This window comes from Cyprinus carpio, chromosome B4 (assembly GCF_018340385.1).
Source record: "Cyprinus carpio isolate SPL01 chromosome B4, ASM1834038v1, whole genome shotgun sequence".
NCBI lineage: Eukaryota > Metazoa > Chordata > Actinopteri > Cypriniformes > Cyprinidae > Cyprinus > Cyprinus carpio.
In genome coordinates, this window is record NC_056600.1 from 32,067,987 (window position 1) to 32,088,207 (window position 20,221).

General features: G+C 37.6%; 1 protein-coding gene and 1 pseudogene across 1 annotated transcript; both read left to right on the forward strand.

Moving 5' to 3' along the window:
• The window catches only part of LOC122137187, a 34,844-nt pseudogene that overhangs the window by 3,085 nt on the left and 11,538 nt on the right, over positions 1-20,221 (forward strand).
• Positions 6,404-12,932, forward strand: LOC109085151 (gastrula zinc finger protein XlCGF8.2DB-like). Its single transcript, XM_042722948.1, has 2 exons — positions 6,404-6,539; positions 11,594-12,932. The coding sequence occupies exon 2, from the start codon at positions 11,842-11,844 to the stop codon at positions 12,898-12,900; it is 1,059 nt and encodes a 352-aa protein (XP_042578882.1). The 5' UTR covers positions 6,404-6,539; positions 11,594-11,841; the 3' UTR covers positions 12,901-12,932.

Consider the following 20,221-nt stretch of genomic DNA (forward strand, 5'->3'; position numbering starts at 1 on the left):
TTGTAACACAAGTACATAAACTTTTGGATTTTCCCCTTACTTTAAACGAATGCTTATGGCTCATAATTATTAATGAGAAAAAAATGTCTATAGTCTACAATAAAATAGTACAATGACAAATTTACCTATATTAATCTTTAAATTCTGTCATAAATAACTAACCCTCATGTCATTCCAAACCCGTAAAGGTTTATTCACACCATGACACGTGATTATCATCAACGTTTAACGCCTCTAAACACTAAACAAAGGGCACAAATGTAAGTGTGCACACCGACACGCAAAACACAGGATGTAAAAGCATCATTTAAAAAAACGCCTCTTTTTTTTTTTTTTTTTTTTTTTTTTTTTTGGTTTGACATGCCATGTTAAAAACTGGCCAATTAATAAGATTGGGGCTTTTGTTAACGTGCCTGGAGCTGGTGAAGTTACAGTAAAACACTACTTGGTGGCATTCAAGCACAAAACAGTCTCGATAAGAGGGAGTTGTTATGGGGAGGAGTTAGAACGGTGATAAATCGATAACGATAATTATCGTGCAGTATAAGTTTCCTCGATAAACGATATCAAGAGTTTGATAAATGTTCGAAAGCACGTTAGTCATTTGAAGTGCACCACTCGGACTGTTTATTCGCTTCAAAGTGCGGTGCGGCGTGAGCTAGAGTAGATGCGTGATGCCCTTTCACAGAGGATGCAGAATGCGCTGCTCTATGAAACCCATTCATTTCAATGGCTTTCGTCGTGCGAGGACGGTTTGTTGCTGCGTTGAACAAAGCACACACTCATGTGACACAAAAAGGGCTGTGAGATACAAATAACTCAATTTAGAACACAGATAACTCTGTTTACAGCCAGATGATACAGCACTGACAGACAGGAGAAACACTGTCCACAACGATACAGTCAGAAGACTTTTTAATCTACAATCGTCACTATTTACCATATATTTACTGTATTAACACTAACTGCACCATGGTATTGTGTCAGAAATGTGGGTATTCGTGTCAAATTTTATTAATGTAAACGTGTATTAAGTAATGGAATATAATTTCAGTATTTTTTGTGATTAAGCTATAGCATTTAATGCACTAAATGTATTTAGACTACTGTTTTTCATAGAAGCCATATTACATTTTTACCATGGTATTGGTGCTATATTTGTGTTTTAGTGATCTAAATGTATGCTACTATGAACGACCAATTGTTCCAAAGACAAAAAAAAATAATAATTTCACAATAAAAAAAATGAGATTGCTACAATTTTACAGATATTACTGATTTTGATAATGAACATAAATTTATATCTGCTCAAATGTGTATTTCTGCGAGACAATTTTTTTTATATATTAATAATATTAACAGGCAACACAAACCTGTGTCTTGATTTGAAACAATATTTCTGTTTTGAACATGCAGAACTAAGTTTTTTTTTTTCTATTAAGATATTTAATACAATTGTTAAGGAAAAATGCCTGGAAAAGTGTAAATAATTAAAAAACGAAGTGTTTGACATGTTCCGACCACAAAGAATAGTTCAAAACCCACAATTAACCGTCTGGTTTTTAAAATTTTTACATTAGAGCAAAAATCTGCCTTTAAACTTAAAAGAAATAAAAATGTGACATTTATCGCGATAATTATCGATATCGACTGATATGAAAAAAAATACATCGAGATCATTTTTTTGGCCATATCGCCCAGCCCTAAGAGGAAAAGATGCACCCAAAAACGTTGCCGATAAGTGTGTCTGATAATCGTACTGGTGTGTACGAGGCTTAAGACCTCAGTTCATGTTCAGAACACAAATTAAGATATTTTTGATGGAATCTGAGAACTCTCTGACCCTCCATAGACAGCAAGGGGCCTTACACGATCAACGTCCAGAAACATAGCAAAGATATCGGTAAAATAATCCATGTGGCATCAGGGGTACAACGGTAATTTTAGGAAGCTACGAGAATACTTTCGGAGCGCAAAAAAAAAAAAAAAAAAACGACTTTATTCAACAATTCATTTCCTCCCTGTCACCCTGATGGCATTTTTGAGAGTATCCACTGAACGGATATGTTGTTTTTGTTCAAATCAAAGCACCAACAATGTAGAAAACATATCCATGTGACGTAGCTGACACAGAACAGCATTCGCTGTTTGCGTTTAGTGGCACTAGGGTGACGCGAAGGAGTCTAATTGTTGAATAAATTTGAATTTGTTGAATAAAGTCGAATTTTTATTCTTTTGCACACAAAAAGTATTCTTGTAGCTTTGTAAAATTACAGTTGAACCTTGATGTCACATGGATTATTTTATCAATCTTGGTTTTTCTTTTTTTTTGGACGTTGATCGTGTAAGGACTCTTGCTGTATTTGGGAGGGTCAGAGAGCTGTCAGAATGCATCAAAAATATTTTAATTTGTGTTCTGAAGATGAACGGAGGTCTTGCGGGTTTTGAAGGGTAAGTAATTAATGATAGAATTTTCATTTTTGGGTGAACTAACTCTTTAAAGGAACACTTCACTTTTTTGAAAATAAGCTCATTTTCCAACTCCCCTAGAGTTAAACAGTTGAGTTTTACCGTTTTCGAATCCATTCAGCTGATCTCTGGGTCTGGCGGTAGCATGTTTAGCTTAGCTTAGCATAGATCATTAAATCTGATTAGAACGTTAGCATCTCACTTAAAACATGACCAAAGAGTTTCGATATTTTTCCTATTTAAAACTTGACTCTTCTGTAGCTACATTTGCCGCGTTTCCACCGAAATTACCCGGAACATTTGTACCAGGAACTATTTTCCCCTGGACCTGTTGCTTTCTGCGTTTCCACCACGGTCTAAAGTACCGGGAAGATTAGGCAAATAGACTAATCTTAAGTCTGTACGCGTTTCTCAATACAAAGTACACTGATTTTGGTGACAACACAAATCCGGTAATTCTGCAAACAGCAGCGTGCTTGATAACATCAGTCAGCTCGCCTTGACTACTGCAATTTTCCTCACTGTACATTAACAATAAAAAGAAATGTATCAAATACCACTGCCTCCTTTCATTTTCATTTAAACATAATAATAGCAGCAGAAATGTACTTAGTTCAGGGAAATGTGTATATATACAGCCATTACAATGAAACGAAATATTATATTAATTTGCCTTTTTTATTTTCATTTTAACATATAGATAAATTGAATACAGACCAAAGATTACCTGTTAGATTTACCCAAAACTAATTATTTTTAATTCTAGCCGAGGTGAGGCTGCTCTTGGTGGATACATGAGCACTGAGCTCCCGCTGATCGCGTGGAGCTGACCGTCTACGAAATCAGCGAAACACATTTTTAAATAGGTGCTGTCTTTATAAATAAACCACAGATTTGAGTTTTAAACAACTACATTCTCACCTGAAATAATTTTAAAAATACATTTCATGACACAATAACTAATATTTTGAAAATTATCTGAATAAATGGTGGTTGAAATCACAATGCTGCGTGAACTCAACCAATCAGCATGTTTAGTGCCCAAGCCCTTGCCCCCGAATGTTCCGGAACTTTGAAAAAGTACTACCTCGCCAGCAGGGACTTTCTGAGGGGCATTTTTTTTACCCGAAACTTTTAGTTCCTGCGGTGGAAACACACCGAGTACCAGTCCAAAGTCCCTAGTTCCTGGGTAAAGTTCCTGCGGTGGAAACACGGCTATTGTGTACTAAGACTGATGGAAAATTAAAAGTTGTTATTTTCAAGGCCGATGTGGCTAGGAACTATGCTCTTATTCCGGCATAAGAATCTAGGAACTTTGCTGCCATACCATGGGTGCAGCAGATGCAAAGATATAAAATAGTCAGGCGCTGCGTAATGTCACTGCACCTGCTGCACCCATGGTACGGCAGCAAAGTTCCTAGATTCTTATGCCGGAATGAGAAAACAGGTGCTGGTCATATAATTAGAATATCATCAAAAAGTTGACTTATTTCACTAATTCCATTCAAAAAGTGAAACTTGTATATTATATTCATTAATTACACACAGACTGATATATTTCAAATGTTTATTTCTTTTAATTTTGATGATTATAAGTTATAATCAAAATTAAATATTTATATAATTTGTAAATTATATAATTTATAATTTATAGTTAGAATTTATAATTGACAATTACGGAAAATCCCAAATTCAGTATCTCAGAAAATTAGAATATTGTGAAAAGGTTCAATATTGAAGACACCTGGTGCCACACTCTAATCAGCTAATTAACTCAAAACACCTGCAAAGGCCTTTAAATGGTCTCCCAGTTTAGTTCTGTAGGCTACACAATCATGGGGAACACTGCTGACTTGACAGTTGTCCAAAAGACGACTATTGACACCTTGCACAAGAAGGGCAAGACACAAATGGTCATTACAAAAGAGGCTGGCTGTTCACAGAGCTTTGTGTCCAAGCACATTAATAGAGAGACGAAGGGAAGGAAAAGATGTGGTTGAAAAAAAGTGTACAGGCAATAGGGATAACCGCACCCTGGAGAGGATTGTGAAACAAAACCCATTCAAAAATGTGGGGGATATTCACAAAGAGTGGACTGCAGCTGGAGTCAGTGCTTCAAGAACCACTACGCACAGACGTATGCAAGACATGGGTTTCAGCTGTCGCATTCCTTGTGTCAAGCCACTCCTGAACAACAGACAGCGTCAGAAGCGTCTCGCTTCAAAAAGTTATGTTCTCCTTTGGAAATCAGGGTCCCAGAGTCTGGAGGAAGAGAGGAGAGGCACACAATCCACGTTGCTTGAGGTCCAGTGTAAAGTTTCCACAGTCAGTGATGGTTTGGGGTGCCATGTCATCTGCTGGTGTTGGTCCACTGTGTTTTCTGAGGTCCAAGGTCAACATAGCTGTATACCAGGAAGTTTTAGAGCACTTCATGCTTCCTGCTGCTGACCAACTTTATGGAGATGCAGATTTCATTTTCCAACAGGACTTGGCACCTGCACACAGTGCCAAAGCTTCCAGTACCTGGTTTAAGGACCATGGTATCCCTGTTCTTAATTGGCCAGCAAACTCGCCTGACCTGCAGAATGCAGAAGAGCTGAAGGCCACTATCAGAGCAACCTGGGCTCTCATAACACCTGAGCAGTGCCACACACTGATCGACTCCATGCCACGCCGCATTGCTGCAGTAATTCAGGCAAAAGGAGCCCCAACTAAGTATTGAGTGCTGTTCATGCTCATACTTTTCATGTTCATACTTTTCAGTTGGCCAAGATTTCTAAAAATCCTTTCTTTGTGTTGGTCTTAAGTAACATTCTAATTTTCTGAGATACTGAATTTGGGATTTTCCTTAGTTGTCAGTTATAATCATCAAAATTAAAAGAAATAAACATCTGAAATATATCAGTCTGTGTGTAATGAATTAATATAATATACAAGTTTCACTTTTTGAATGTAATTAGTGAAATCAAAAACAAAGTGGAGTGTTCCTTTAATTATTAACTGGAAATATCATAAATGCTCTGTAGTTAATAGGAACTTCTTTATAAACGGCGTTCCAAATTATTATGCAAGTGATATATCAATAGGATTTTGGTACAATAAAGAGTCAGATTTTTATTTGTGTGGTTTTTCACATCTTTTTAGATAACTGCTATCAATCTCAGCCACTGTGCAGGTTTCTCTTTGTGAGGTTTGGTTAGCAGTGACTGAAACGCAGCTTTACACACAACTGCCAGTCTGCATGGAGAGGATCTTGAGACTCCAGTAGCTTCAAACACCTGTCTGCTGCTCAGTGGCTTTTTTACAGCTGGTATTACAATACAGTTCATTTGTTTGACTGAAACTTTCCTTAATAAATCTTCATCTGACCAAGATCTTCTGTGCTCTAAGTCACTCACAAATCTTTTGACAGTTCAATAATCTCTATTTGCTTTTCACAAAATATTGTTTGTTTTGATGCCTTTTGCAAGACATTGCATTTTTTTCATACTTTTCATCTTCAGAAAGATCTTTCTTCCCCACCATATTTCATGAGAACTGTGACTTGCTTAATCCTTTGGAATAAACTCTTCAAGTAGGGTTTCCATTTACCTAAGAGGACCTGGCAAACTATTGAACAAATCTGTCTGAGATTGATACCAATTATCTAAAAAGATGTGAAAAACCACACAAACAAAAATCTCATTCTTTACTGTACCAAAATCCTATTTATATATCACTTGCATAAAAATTTGGAACGCGGTATATTACATCTATGATGTTCATAACTTAAGGAATCTGTGATTAATCTTTTACAGATCCATGTATAAAGATGGCATTTATTAAAGTGGAGAGTGAAGACATGAAGATTGAAGAAATATTCAGAGTCAATCATGAAGATACTGAGGAACAAACAAAGATGGAGTTTATTAAAGAGGAGAATGAAGACATGAAGATTGAAGAAACATTCAGTCTGAAGCATGAAGATACTGAGGAAAAAACAAAGATGGAGTTTATTAAAGAGGAGAGTGAAAACATGAAAATTGAAGAAACATTCAGTCTCAATCATGAATTTACTAAGGAACAAACAGGTTGGTTTTCATCCTTAAAGCTAAACCTTCTCATTTGATTCTTATTAAAATGCCCAACTCTACAGAATGGATTTTGAAGAATGTCATTTGAGTTTTGAAATTAAAAATGTTGAATTTGAAATGGAGTGGGTCGCATCGTGTTGGGATGGCCACCTTCAACGAGGCAAAATAAGGAATACCTATTCACTACCCTCCCCATTAATATCTAAATAATTGTATATTACATATTATATATTTATGAATAAATGGAGTATAACATTAATTATAATATATTAATTCATTGGTCTAATAATGTCTAAAAGTATAATGATGTCTACCAGGCTCTGATAATGTATGGAATATTATATCAACAGACTGTCCAAAAAGTCTGTTTAATAAAACAATAGGCCAGTGTCACTTTAAAGGTATGGTTACCCAGGTTGTAATAAATCTTCATTAAATTATTTCTTCTGTTGATCACAAAAGATGATACTTTGAAGAATGTGGGTAACTGTTACGTCTTTGTAATGATTCTTTTTGTCTAGGGATTAAAAGAGGTAACATTAAGTGGACATATTAAAGAAATAAGCCAGGGAAATGAGTGGCAATGGAACACATGACACGAAACTGCACTACAAGAAAGATTTATTGCCCTCAAGGGACAACAAGTTAAACAAACTAGACAAAGGAAAAGAAGGGAAGTTAAAGTGGCACTTAATAATAATAATAATAATAATAATAATAATAATAAAAAAATCCCACTAACTAAATCCCAAAACCCCTAAAATATTAAAGAAAAGGAAAGAAAAAGTCTTCAATGCAAGAGCGTCATAAACTAAACTGAATATACAAAAACAAAACATACAAGAAAAGTGCACACGAATAAACAAGTGTCTTATACATCCAAGATCCCTTCGTGCAGGTATGTAGGTCACATGACTTACTTAACTCTTCCACTCCTTCCTTGTCTTACAAACCAGCGGCTAGCTGACAAAAACATCAGATCACAAAGCGGCATAGCCAGCCGTTAAAACCAAACACACAAACACAAACACAACACACAACCGCACACAACAGTCACAATACAAAACGTCACACACCCTTCTTCCCGCTGACGTTCTCCTTTTGAACCTCTCGGATGAGAGCGAGACTGGCGAAGAAAACGTGTTGTCATAATAAACTAATGATGAATGACAGCAAAGATAGCCAATAGATTCCAAGGAAGGCGGTACCTAAGAGCATGAGAGTGAGGACAGAGAAGAGACAAAAAGAAATAACACATACAGCACAAAAAGTCACAGACCATAACCGTAACTAAACTATTTCTGGTCCTCAGTAACTTCCGTAGTAGAGAAAAATACTATCAGAGTCATTGGAGACCAGAAACTGTTTGGTTACCCACATTCTTCATAGTATCTTCTTTGATGTTCAACAGAAGAAATAAATTATTATAGGTTTGGAACAACTTGTGGGTGTGTAAACGAAAATGTTTTGACAGTCCACCATGAGCAACTGAATGCTGCTTTGCAAACTGCTCGTTCATCATTAGTTACTGGACGGAAACATTGATAACTTTCCCATTCTGCCCTACATCTGGAGAGCCTTGTGTTCAAAGGGCAGATGTGAGCTCTAGATGTTTTAAACCGTGATGTTTAGCGCATGCTGCTTAAAAGGTGCGCAATCTGGAGACTCTGTTGGTATTCGCTTGTTAAGTCTGACGTCACCGTTTCCGTGTCCAAACGATCTATCAGATACCACGAGAAAACAACAAAAGGTGCTAATATACACTCACAATGCGATATAATACTACCAAAAAAATTATAATCCTAATCTTTAACTCCATACCGAAATCCCAGACAGTCAGAAAATGAAAATATAAATAAAAATAAATAAATATAAAAATTATTTGTTTGGGACGCTGTGAGCATGGAGACTGTAGTGTATACTGTAAATTTGAAAACGTTTAGCTTAAATGTTTAATATAAATAAACAGTGCTCATTTACGGCTGCTTAATTATAAATCTAAACTAAATCGAGTTTAGGACCCGAAAACAAAACATCTCTTACTACGTCACCACTTAACAACCGGATGGAAACAAAGACGCCAAAATGCAATCACGTGCAAATGAGCTTCTCTAATACTTCATTTGAAATTTCTTTATAATTGCTATTAGTATTATAAACAGTGCAAAATATTTATTTGTTGATTCAACTTTGGCCTTTGTCATATGTTACTTTACAATGTTATTGTATATTTACCTTTAAATATGGGACAATTCCGTACTTTAACTGTGTTCACACCGCCATCGTCAAGAGCGTCAAAGTGGCCGGAAGTCATTCATTTTCAATGTGAGCCGGCTTCGAGCAGCGGCGAGAAGTCCATCGCTTGAGGGGATTGCAGAGTACGCAGCTCCGACCACATTAGTTCTCAAACACAATAGAGGACAGGTTGATTATTTCTGTGGCGGGTTTGCAGTAATCTATGTTGTGTCCCTGTTTGCGTACTGGGACATAAAAAATAAAATAAAAATGATACAATGAATCTTTCTGCAGCGTTGTGAGCAGAGCGACCAGAGCAATTTTTGACACTCTCGACGGCAGCGGTGTGAAAGCACAGTAAGGGATGGTTGGCAACCCTACATCGTGTGGACAGACATGTTGAGATCACATGACCCATGACAATTAAACATATGCAAGATTACACAATAAACATTGCTCTTTTTTTATCATCATATCTTGGGTGGCCAGTGGCCAGTAAACATGCTTATACTTAAAATGACAAAGTATATTTCACAAATATTTAATACAAATATAATTAAAAAGGAAGTAAACACTGTAGCCAACAGGGCACTTGGTATTCTGGGAAGTTTGTGTGCATTGGGAATCATATTTTTCAAATAAGGTTATGGTAACGCTTATTTAACATACAGCACACAGTAAAAATGACAGTAGGCAAAAGTGCAGTTAACCGTATGCTGCTGTATCAAATGTACAGTCGTGGCCAAAAGTTTTGAGAATTACATAAATATTAGTTTTCAAAAAGTTTGCTGCTAAACTGCTTTTAGATCTTTGTTTCAGCTGTTTCTGTGATGTACTGAAATATAATTACAAGCACTTCATACGTTTCGAAGGCTTTTATCGACAATTACATGACATTTATGCAAAGAGTCAGTATTTGCAGTGTTTACCCTTCTTTTTTAGGACCTCTGCAATTCGACTGGGCATGCTCTCAATCAACTTCTGGGCCAAATCCTGACTGATAGCAACCCATTCTTTCATAATAACTTCTTGGAGTTTGTCAGAATTAGTGGGTTTTTGTTTGTCCGCCCGCCTCTTGAGGATTGACCACAAGTTCTCAATGGGATTAAGATCTGGGGAGTTTCCAGGCCATGGACCCAAAATTTCAACATTCTGGTCCCCGAGCCACTCAGTTATCACTTTTGCCTTATGGCACGGTGCTCCATCGTGCTGGAAAATGCATTGTTCTTCACCAAACTGTTGTTGGATTGTTGGAAGAAGTTGCTGTTGGAGGGTGTTTTGGTACCATTCTTTATTCATGGCTGTGTTTTTGGGCAGAATTGTGAGTGAGCCCACTCACTTGGATGAGAAGCAACCCCACACATGAATGGTGTCAGGATGCTTTACTGTTGGCATGACACAGGACTGATGGTAGCGCTCACCTTTTCTTCTCCGGACAAGCCTTTTTCCAGATGCCCCAAACAATCGGAAAGGGGCTTCATCGGACAATATGACTTTGCCCCAGTCCTCAGCAGTCCATTCACTATACTTTCTGCAGAAGATCAATCTGTCCCTGATGTTTTTTTTTTGGAGAGAAGTGGCTTCTTTGCTGCCCTTCTTGAAACCAGGCCATCTTCCAAAAGTCTTCGCCTCACTGTGCGTGCAGATGCGCTCACACCTGCCTGCTGCCATTCCTGAGCAAGCTCTGCACTGGTGTCACTCCGATCCCGCAGCTGAATCCTCTTTAGGAGACGATCCTGGCGCTTGCTGGACTTTCTTGGATGCCCTGAAGCCTTCTTTACAAGAATCGAACCTCTTTCCTTGAAGTTCTTGATGAACCTATAAATTGTTGATTTAGGTGCAATCTTAGTAGCCACAATATCCTTGCCTGTGAAGCAATTTTTATGCAACGCAATGATGGCTGCACGCGTTTCTTTACAGGTCACCATGGTTAACAAAGGAAGAACAATGATTTCAAGCATCACCCTCCTTTTAACATGTCAAGTCTGCCATTCTAACCCAATCAGCCTGACATAATGATCTCCAGCCTTGTGCTCGTCAACATTCTCACCTGAGTTAACAAGATGATTACCTACTCAGCAGGTCCTTTAGTGACAGCAATGAAATGCAGTGGAAAGGTTTTTTTGGGATTAAGTTAATTTTCATGGCAAAGAAGAACTATACAATTCATCTGATCACTCTTCATAACATTCTGGAGTATATGCAAATTGCTATTATAAAAACTTAAGCAGCAACTTTTCCAATTTCCAATATTTATGTAATTCTCAAAACTTTTGGCCACGACTGTATGTTGATTTGAAATAAAAGTCGTGGGGAAGTCGTGGCCTAGTGGTTAGAGAGTTTGACTCCTAACCCTAAGGTTGTAGGTTGGAGTCTCGGGCCGGCAATACCACGACTGAGGTGCCCTTGAGCAAGGCACCAAACCCCCAACTGCTCCCCGGGTGCCGCAGCATAAATGGCTGCCCACTGCTCTGGGTGTGTGTTCACTGCTGTGTGTGTGCACTTTGGATGGGTTAAATGCAGAGAACGAATTCTGAGTATGGCTCACCATACTTGGCTGTATGTCACGTCACTTTAAAACAGCGCATCCTTGTGGCGCGGATGATACAGCAGCCTTCGGTGATATGGAGAGACACAGAGGAGACCGTTGACAAAGGAATTATTGAATAAAGTCATTATTTTTTCTTTCTTCGCTTACAAAAAGTGCTCCCGTCGCTTCATATAACCCAGATTGCACACCTGATGGCAGATGCAGTATTCTGACAACGACTTTGTCATACCTTTTATGGACCTTGACACTGTTATTTACTTGGCAGTCTATGGGACAGTCTCAAGCCTCCAGGTTTTCATCCAAAATATCTTAAAATGTGCTCCGAAGACGAATGGAGCTTTTACGGGTTTGGAACGACATGGTAAGTGATTGATGACAATTTTCATTTTGGGGTGGAGTATCCCTTTAATAGCTTAGTGTGTATAAGATCTACATTTTGTTGGTTTTGATGTTTGTTCTTTGTGCCATTAAAATGGTGTTAATCTGGATTTGTCTTTTTTTGCATTAGACCTGATGACACTGAAAGACGAGAGTCAAGAACTCAATGAAAAAGAAGATAATGTTCAGCATCAGAAATGTAATTTCATGACTGGAGAAAAATCATTTAGCTGCTCACACACTGAAAAGACGTCACAAAATAGAGCTTTCACCTGCCAACAATGCGGAAAAAGATTCACCAGAAAAGGAAATCTTGAAGTCCACATGAGAGTTCACGCTGGAGAAAAGCCTTTCACCTGCCAACATTGTGGAAAGAGGTTCAGTGATAAAATAAACCTTAAAAACCACATGAGAATTCATAAAGTAGAGAAACCTTACACATGCTCTACATGTGGGAAAAGTTTTAAACGTAAACACTGCCTTGATGACCACAAGATAATTCATACTGGAGAGAAACCTTTCACCTGCCAACAATGTGGAAAGAGTTACACTCACAAAAGAAACCTTCTTGACCACGTAAGAACTCATACTGGAGAGAAGCCTTACACATGCTCTCAATGTGGAAAAAGTTTTCTATATAAACACAGCCTCGATAATCACAAGAGAATTCATACTGGAGAGAAACCTTTCACCTGCCAACAATGTGGAAAGAGTTACACTCACAAAAGAAACCTTCTTGACCACGTGAGAACTCATACTGGAGAGAAGCCTTACACATGCTCTCAATGTGGAAAAAGTTTTAATCTTAAACAACACCTTGATGACCACAAGAGAATTCATACTGGAGAGAAACCTTTCACCTGCCAACAGTGTGCAAAGAGTTACACTCACAAAAGGAACCTTCTCGACCACGTGAGAACTCATACTGGAGTGAAGCCTTTCTCCTGCAAACTGTGTGGAAAGAGCTTCATTCGAAAACCAAACCTTAAATACCACATGAGAATTCACACTGGAGAGAAACCTTACACATGCCAACAATGTGGAAAGAATTTTACACAAAAACAAACCCTTGTTAACCACATGAAAATTCACACTGGAGATAAACCTTTTACCTGCCAACAATGTGGAAAGGGTTTCATTCAAAAAGGAAACCTTACCAAACACATGAAGGTTCATGCTGGAGAGAAGCCATGAGTTTCGAAAATAAAGTAGCTTTTTAAAGAACAGTCATACCGTTTTTTTTTTTTTTAAAGTGTCCTCATATTGTGTGTCCCCTACAACAGGTTTAAATGCATCTAAGGAAGAGGTGGGCGATATGAGCTAAAATTCATATCACAATATTTTGCACTGTCCAGGTGATATCGATATTATATTGCAATATGAGAAAAAGTAACAAAATATTTTAACCTTATATAACTAGAAAAATTTTGGGATTGGACAAAGACCTGAAAAGTATTTTTTGTTGTGCAAAACAATGGCACAAAAAGTACAAACGTGCAGCATGAGGTATGCCTGTATGAATTATGGCCAGTGGTTCCCAAACTTTTTCTGCCAGCCCCCCATTTCATGGACCTTCCCCCCCACTCCTTTTCTTTTGTTTGTTTATTTTTTGTGGGAAAGTCACTTGTGGTCACCAAGGCTACATTTATTTATTAAAAATACAGTAAAGACTGTAATATTGTGAAATTTGTCAATTTACATAGTCTATTTGAATGTTTTAACATAAGCTACGGTATTCCTGTGATCAAAGATGAATTTTCAGCCATCAGTCCTCCTGTCTTCAGTGTCACATGATTCTTCAGAAATAATTTTAATATGCGGATTTGTTACTCGGTAATCATTTCTGATTATTGTCAATGTTGTAAACTTTTGTGCTGCTTAACATTTTTGAGGAAACTATTTTTTAACAATTCTCTTAAGAATATTTGAAATTGTTCTTTGTGTCAGAGCGCTGGAGTTCGTCAGAAATATAAAGCAGCGTCAGTTTACTGTCATGGATTTGTCATGTCGCGACCCGCCACATCCACAGCAGAGAACATCGCTGGGTTCTGTTTGCTTTTGTCACATTGCGTCTGGTGTAGACACGTTGTTTTGGTATTTGTGAATCTTAAGTATATTCATCATCTGCCTTACGTCTAGCTGGCACTACTGTCCCTTTCACAAACTTGTAACTTCATACTTAGAACCATGCCTCGCAGAGTTTCCCACATATAGACTTTACTTGGGCGAGCCGCCCAGGTATATTAATGGCCTCCCAAGTATATTTGGAAAAACATTTTTGCTTTTATTATTTTTATGCTATTATACTTTTTTATTCAACCGAAATAATGAAACCATCCACAATCCATTAACTAGTGGAATATCTTCCCTTGCCCTACACGTTTCGTATCTGCTGGTTCTGTGTGCTTGAGAACTGTTCCTCCTGCTGACTATAGGGAATTTAAGCAACAACAACTGATACAACGGCAAAGAAAGTGCGATTGCGCATGCGCAACTCTAAGTGCTATTTCGTGACTTGTACATTGTAACGGTCTACTACGTGAGTACAGCTAATTTGCTGTAGTCGCTACTACGTGACCGATTAAAAGGCAAGTATATTTTGCATAGTAAATCTAGGTTTTTAGACTTATTGGTCTTATTCAAGACTAAAAACTCTTCTTCTGACAATGTTGTTGTTTAATGCCAAAAGCACGCTATCTCTTGCCCATTTAAATGATTTTTTGCTCTGCTATGGCAGTTAACAGTTTTTGTTGTTGCTTAAAGCTGTTGTTGCTTAAAGTCCCTATTCCCTCGTGCGCTGCAGCGACGCGGTGGATATTTCACAGACAAAGACAGGGCTTGATGGTGCTTGAGTAGCACTTGTGACTTAAAAATAGATGTGTGCCAATTGTATTTAGGAGTACATGTGTGAATAAAACTAAATCCCTCAGACTGAGTTTTCTTAAATTTAATTTCATAAAGTCTTCAATACATTAAATGGTAAAACAAACATCTTAATGATTATTTTAAGATGTCTTATATTTAAGGATGGAAAAACATAAATTGCAATACAGCCTATTGATTATTAAACTTCAAAGGGCTATGATTTCATTAAAGGGGTCATATGATGCTTTTTTTAAAGATCATTATTAGGGGCCAAGCACCAAAGGTGCTTAGTCACCTATTGTATCTGTTAGCGCGATTTTCTTCTTCCGCCGCAAGTCTATGGCAGCCCATAGAACCACTTGCGGGAAAGTTATGAAATTTGGCACACTGATAGAGGACAGTGAGGAAAATCACCATAGCAAATTTGGGGTCTCAAACTCTCTAGCGCCACAACTTGTCCAAAGTTGCACTCATGTTTATGCTAATAACTTTTGAATCGTAGACAGAAAATTAAAATGATTTCTCTGAATCCTTGGCTCATGCCAAGTTGAATGAGCTCATAAATTCAAAAATCCCAAGGTTTAGTTTTGCGCTATTTTTAATTATTCGGAAAACCTACTTTTTCTAACTCGTCCTAGGCCGTTGCACTGATTGTCACAAAATTTAACCAGATTATCTTTAGACCATGCTGGCAAAAAGTATTGGAATTCAAGTTGATTTGTCCAACCGCTCTTGAATAACATGGAAAAGAATTCTACGAAAAGCACACAAAAATGCATGTGAGGCTATATCTCCGCAATGGTTAGGCATATTGAGACCAAACTTGGTGTGTGTTATAACAAGCATGACTTGAGACTACCTGCAGTATTTCGGCACTGTGCCACCTAGTGGTCAGGAGATATGTAAAATGCCTATTTTTTGCTTATAACTTCTGAATGGTTGGACCAAAAATGACAAAACTGGTCTGTTTAGATTCGATGCACCATGCAAAGTCAAATGATATCCAATTTTCCCATGTCTGCCATTTTGAATTTTGTTATAAAATGCTAGAATGTACAAACGCATTGACATAACAAAACTCTGTAAGCATCTTTGACACCATGCTCTGATGATACTCAAAAAGTTTGGGTTCAGCGCCACCTTGTGGGCAAAAGTTATAATGAAATTTATAATAAAAAAGGAACAACTTTTGCTTACATTAGACTATTGTAATGGGACCGATGTTGATAGATCCCTTGGATCAGGCCGAGGGATACCAATTTTTTCCATAATTGACTGAACTTCCTGTCCACCATCTTGATTTATGTTGAAAACCTACTTTTTCAAACTCCTCCTAGACCGTCAGTCCTATTTACAATAAATTTGACTCGGATCATCTTCAGACCATGCTGGCAAAAAGTTATGGATTTTGTCGATATAAGAAACTGTTCTCGTTTGGCACATCAACGAATTTGCTGGAAAGATGCCAAACTGCATCTGAGGGCTGTATCTCTGCAAATCTTTGACATATTTGCATCAAATTTTGTATGTGCCATTGTCAACTCACACTGACCATGCCACATTAATTTGGTAATAGCGCCGCTTATTGGTCAAAAGTGATAAGCCAAGAAATCATATTACTAGTGGTTGTATTTATGATTTTTTAGCCATTTTGACTAAAATAGTCTTAAAATGGTTTCAATTACTCATTCCTGCAGTTGGTCTGAGGCTTGCTTCTGTAGGGTTTGGCCCCATAATTGCTGCTTGGAGCTATATTTTTGTATATTTGGTGTAAAAGAAAATGTTGACATGCTTTAATGTTCAAAAAAATCATTTTTCAAATACTGTACAATATTGTAGGTCCCCTATGCCCCGCTTCTCTCAAACGTGTCGTTTTCTACAAAGTCCCTCCTTCTGACAAGCGCAGTCTGCTCTAATTGGCCAACTGACCCAGAGCATTGTGATTGGCCAAACACCACAAGCGCACGTCGGAAATGTAATGCCCCTTTGCATAATCGCAAGCTTCATCTTTCAAAATAAATGTAAAGACAGTTAATAATGTCCTCAGTTTTACCATCAGTTCAAGCCCGAAAGGGGAACAGAGTCGCATGACAGACACAGTGATGATGCTCGTATGTGACTGCAGTACACAAGCCACGGATGGTTAAGACAGCTGACTCTGTTATGTGACCGTCTCTCTCTCTCACACACACACACAAACACTATGCGCAAAACTTCGCATTTAAACAGTCAATAGCAAATACTTAAACTAATAACAAAACATACTTAGAGTAGCTGATTCAGAAGCACCCGATTGTCGTAGCAAAGTCAGAATTACCTCCTTTCCAAGGTTCACGAATTGGTCATCCATAAAATTCATTGCTGTTCTGTTGTAAGTAATCTTAAAGATTCCTAAATGCATCTACTTTAAGAAGGCCAAATAAAGTGCTTTTGCTTTCACCTAGAAACACACAGCATCTCACTAACACTAACTGTGGTTACTGAAACCATGCCTTCTTTCTTTGCGTGTACATTTGGGGCGGCATTATGCAAATATTTCCACATAATTATGTAGACATGTGGGGGCATTTGAATGAGCCATTTTAGGGGGACATGGCAGAGTCTTAACTTTGATAAAGAATATCTCTTTGGTTTTGAGACCTTAGTCTTTCCACAATCAACTTGAAACACTCCAAAAAGAAAGGAAAACTTGAAATCAAGGCGGAGCTGTTGCACTTTCAACAGCGCTTCAGACTGCTTCAACGTGATTCTCAGTCAACAAATAGCGCACATTTATGACAAGCGATTGCTTATGAACTCGTTGATGAATTATGACGGTGTCCACTTTATGACCTTTAAAGAGCAGGTCATATGGTATTTTAAAGGGTCCTAATATTGTGTTGGAGTCCCCTACAACAGGTTTAAATGCATCTAAGGTCAGAAAACAATGTAAAACATTTCTCAAAATATACATTAAATATTAGTCATTTGCCAATGATTTCGAAATGATTTGTTCCAAGCAAGTTCGGAGCAAACCCCGCCCTTCCATAAGGAGTGAGAGGAGAGGAGTGGAGTCCTTGAGCCAGTTAGCCAGCACTACCACTGACACCTTTACATAAAACGGTAATATAGTGCTCCAGTCTGTTCTTATAATAATTACATAAAATACAAAAACACTTATGCAAGCGAATCGTGCCCAAAGCTAAAGTTTAGCTGCTAAACTGAACACTTGGTGGGTACGTTAGCCGAGTACTAATGTGACTAACTGATGAAACAACACAGTTTGTAAACCAAAATATGTTTGAAGAAACACACAAAAAACGACCCTCTTTAACAATCAATCAAAAAGAACAAAAAACATATCAAACACATAAATAACCGCCGCAGCAAAAAAATAAACAGCAATTTCACAATGACTATAAAGTCTGTATGCTACACTACATTCTTTATTATTAAATTAAGTAATTAGAACAACATCAGTCTACAATAATCGACACATTCTTAGGAAATAGTGGGTTCATAGGGAATTATCAAAACCACTTCAGTAAGACAGTAATATGCTTTACATGTAAACCTAAAGCTGAACTAGTATACATCACACATTAGCACAAAAACTTAATATTTTGAGCACTCATTTGAAATAGACAACATATGAATCCTACTTACAGGTTGTGGTTCAGAGACCTTTTTAGTCCAAAATAAGAAGATTAGAAGCCAACGAAGATAAAGCCAAGATTAGAGAAGCAGTCCTTGATAAAATGACATGCACACAGAGGTTCGAACTGTATTTCTATGGTATCCTTGAACACAGCGTCTTCTTAAAAAAAGATGTAAACTAGCGGAAGTGTTTGTGGGGAGGTCAGACTGTTCGTATTTCATGGGCAGGTGGGGATTATGCCAATGTGTTACCCCGTGACAGGCAAATGCGATTCAGAACCGACTCTCTCTTTTGAGAGTCAGTATCTTTATTTATCATGCACTTTTTTGATTAACAACTTTTCAGTTTGTTTTCAAGGATAGCTGTTATAAATTACAAATTAGATATTTTTCAAAAAAAAAACATATGACCTGCTCATTAATATAACATCTTGAGACAAAACAAAGGCACTGATATATTTTAAAATCAGTCATTGCACGTTTCTTTAGGTTAAAACAGCTCAGACTTGCAATTTAGTCTGGGACTAAGCTTAAGCCTTGTCTGTGAAACCGGGGGTAAAAGTCTCAACAGTTTAATCTAGTTTCAGTTGAAGAAAACTTGACATTTTAGCAATAAGATTATTATTAATTAACCGTACATCAGAATTAATTTTGGCAGCCATTTTTAATTTATTCTAAGACTACCTCAAATGTACATTTTAATTATCCTATTTAGACAAACTTGTCCTGTTTTTGTTTATTCAATGAAATATTAGTCACATTTTCATCATTCTGTATAACGGTTTAAATTATTTTATCGTAATGATTGTTGTCAGTTGAGAAATTTACTTTTGCATTTCAGGTATTGCACTTTCTCCAGTAAGCAGGAATCATTAGAATGTGGACACATACATGGTGTATTTTACCTCATCTAGTGAACTGATTTATTATAGGCTTTTTATTATGTAAATCAACACCAAAGACTTATTCAATCTTTCTGTCATTATGAAAACAGCTAAAACAAACAAAAATATTATAACAGTGAAATTACTAGTAATTCCACTAATTTCATAATTGCAACAGTCTATTTCTCTATTAAAACAAAAGCGATTAAGTGTGTTTATTCAGCAATCACAATCGCAAACAATATAGTGAGATCTCATGACAGAACACTGACCGGCCAAATGACGCTTTCATTTAGATCGCTAAACTCCAGCTTTTTAGTTTTTCAGATCATCTGCGACGGCGCTTCCACAATGAGGAGTGAGCGTGTGTGCATGGTTGCCAGATTGCTTAAAATAAGCAATACACACTAGGCAGGAAATGTATGAATTGAACTGCGAAGCTCTGATTCGGGGATTAGAACTCTTGATATCTGGCAACCGCACTTGTGAAAGCTCATGTAGTAGAGGTGTCTTGAGCAGTCTGCAATAACATTGTCTTTTTTTTTTTTTTTTTTTTTGCGAAAACAAAAATAGGTTTTTGGTAAAGTTCTTATGTTATTAAACCACAATAATACATTTTGTATGCAATGAAAATAAAAAATTATGACTTTATTCAACAATTCGTCTCCTCAGCGTCTTATCTTGATCCAAGATGGCGACGCAGCGGCTACACCGGGTCCTAAAAACAGCGTTTTTATGTCTGTTAGTCTTGTTTCCTTGTCTTCAAACTGTCTCACCTTATCGCAAAACCAGCAAATAAACACTCGGAAACACATCTATGATCGACAGAGCCTTTTGGAAATCGGCAGTGTGTACAAACAACAGCTGTCGCCAGAGACTACTGAGAAGCTAAGAGGCCTCTGTCTGCTGCTGAAGCCGAACCCCGAGACCGCGGCCTCGCCTACTGACGCTACCCGCACAAAACAGCGACGCCGGCGGTGTGAGAGGGGACAGAAGCGCCGCAAGCATGGAGGCACATGAGCTAGGCTAAGGGCTAACCCCACTAGACCAGCGATTCCATCACTCATGCTCTCAAACGTTCACCCTCTGGAAAATAAACTGGACTTAATTAAACTCAGTCGGTCTACACA

Coding starts and splice junctions, on each gene's coding strand:
- LOC109085151 (XM_042722948.1), top strand. CDS start 11,842: ATGACACTGAAAGACGAGAGTCAAGAACTCAATGAAAAAGAAGATAAT.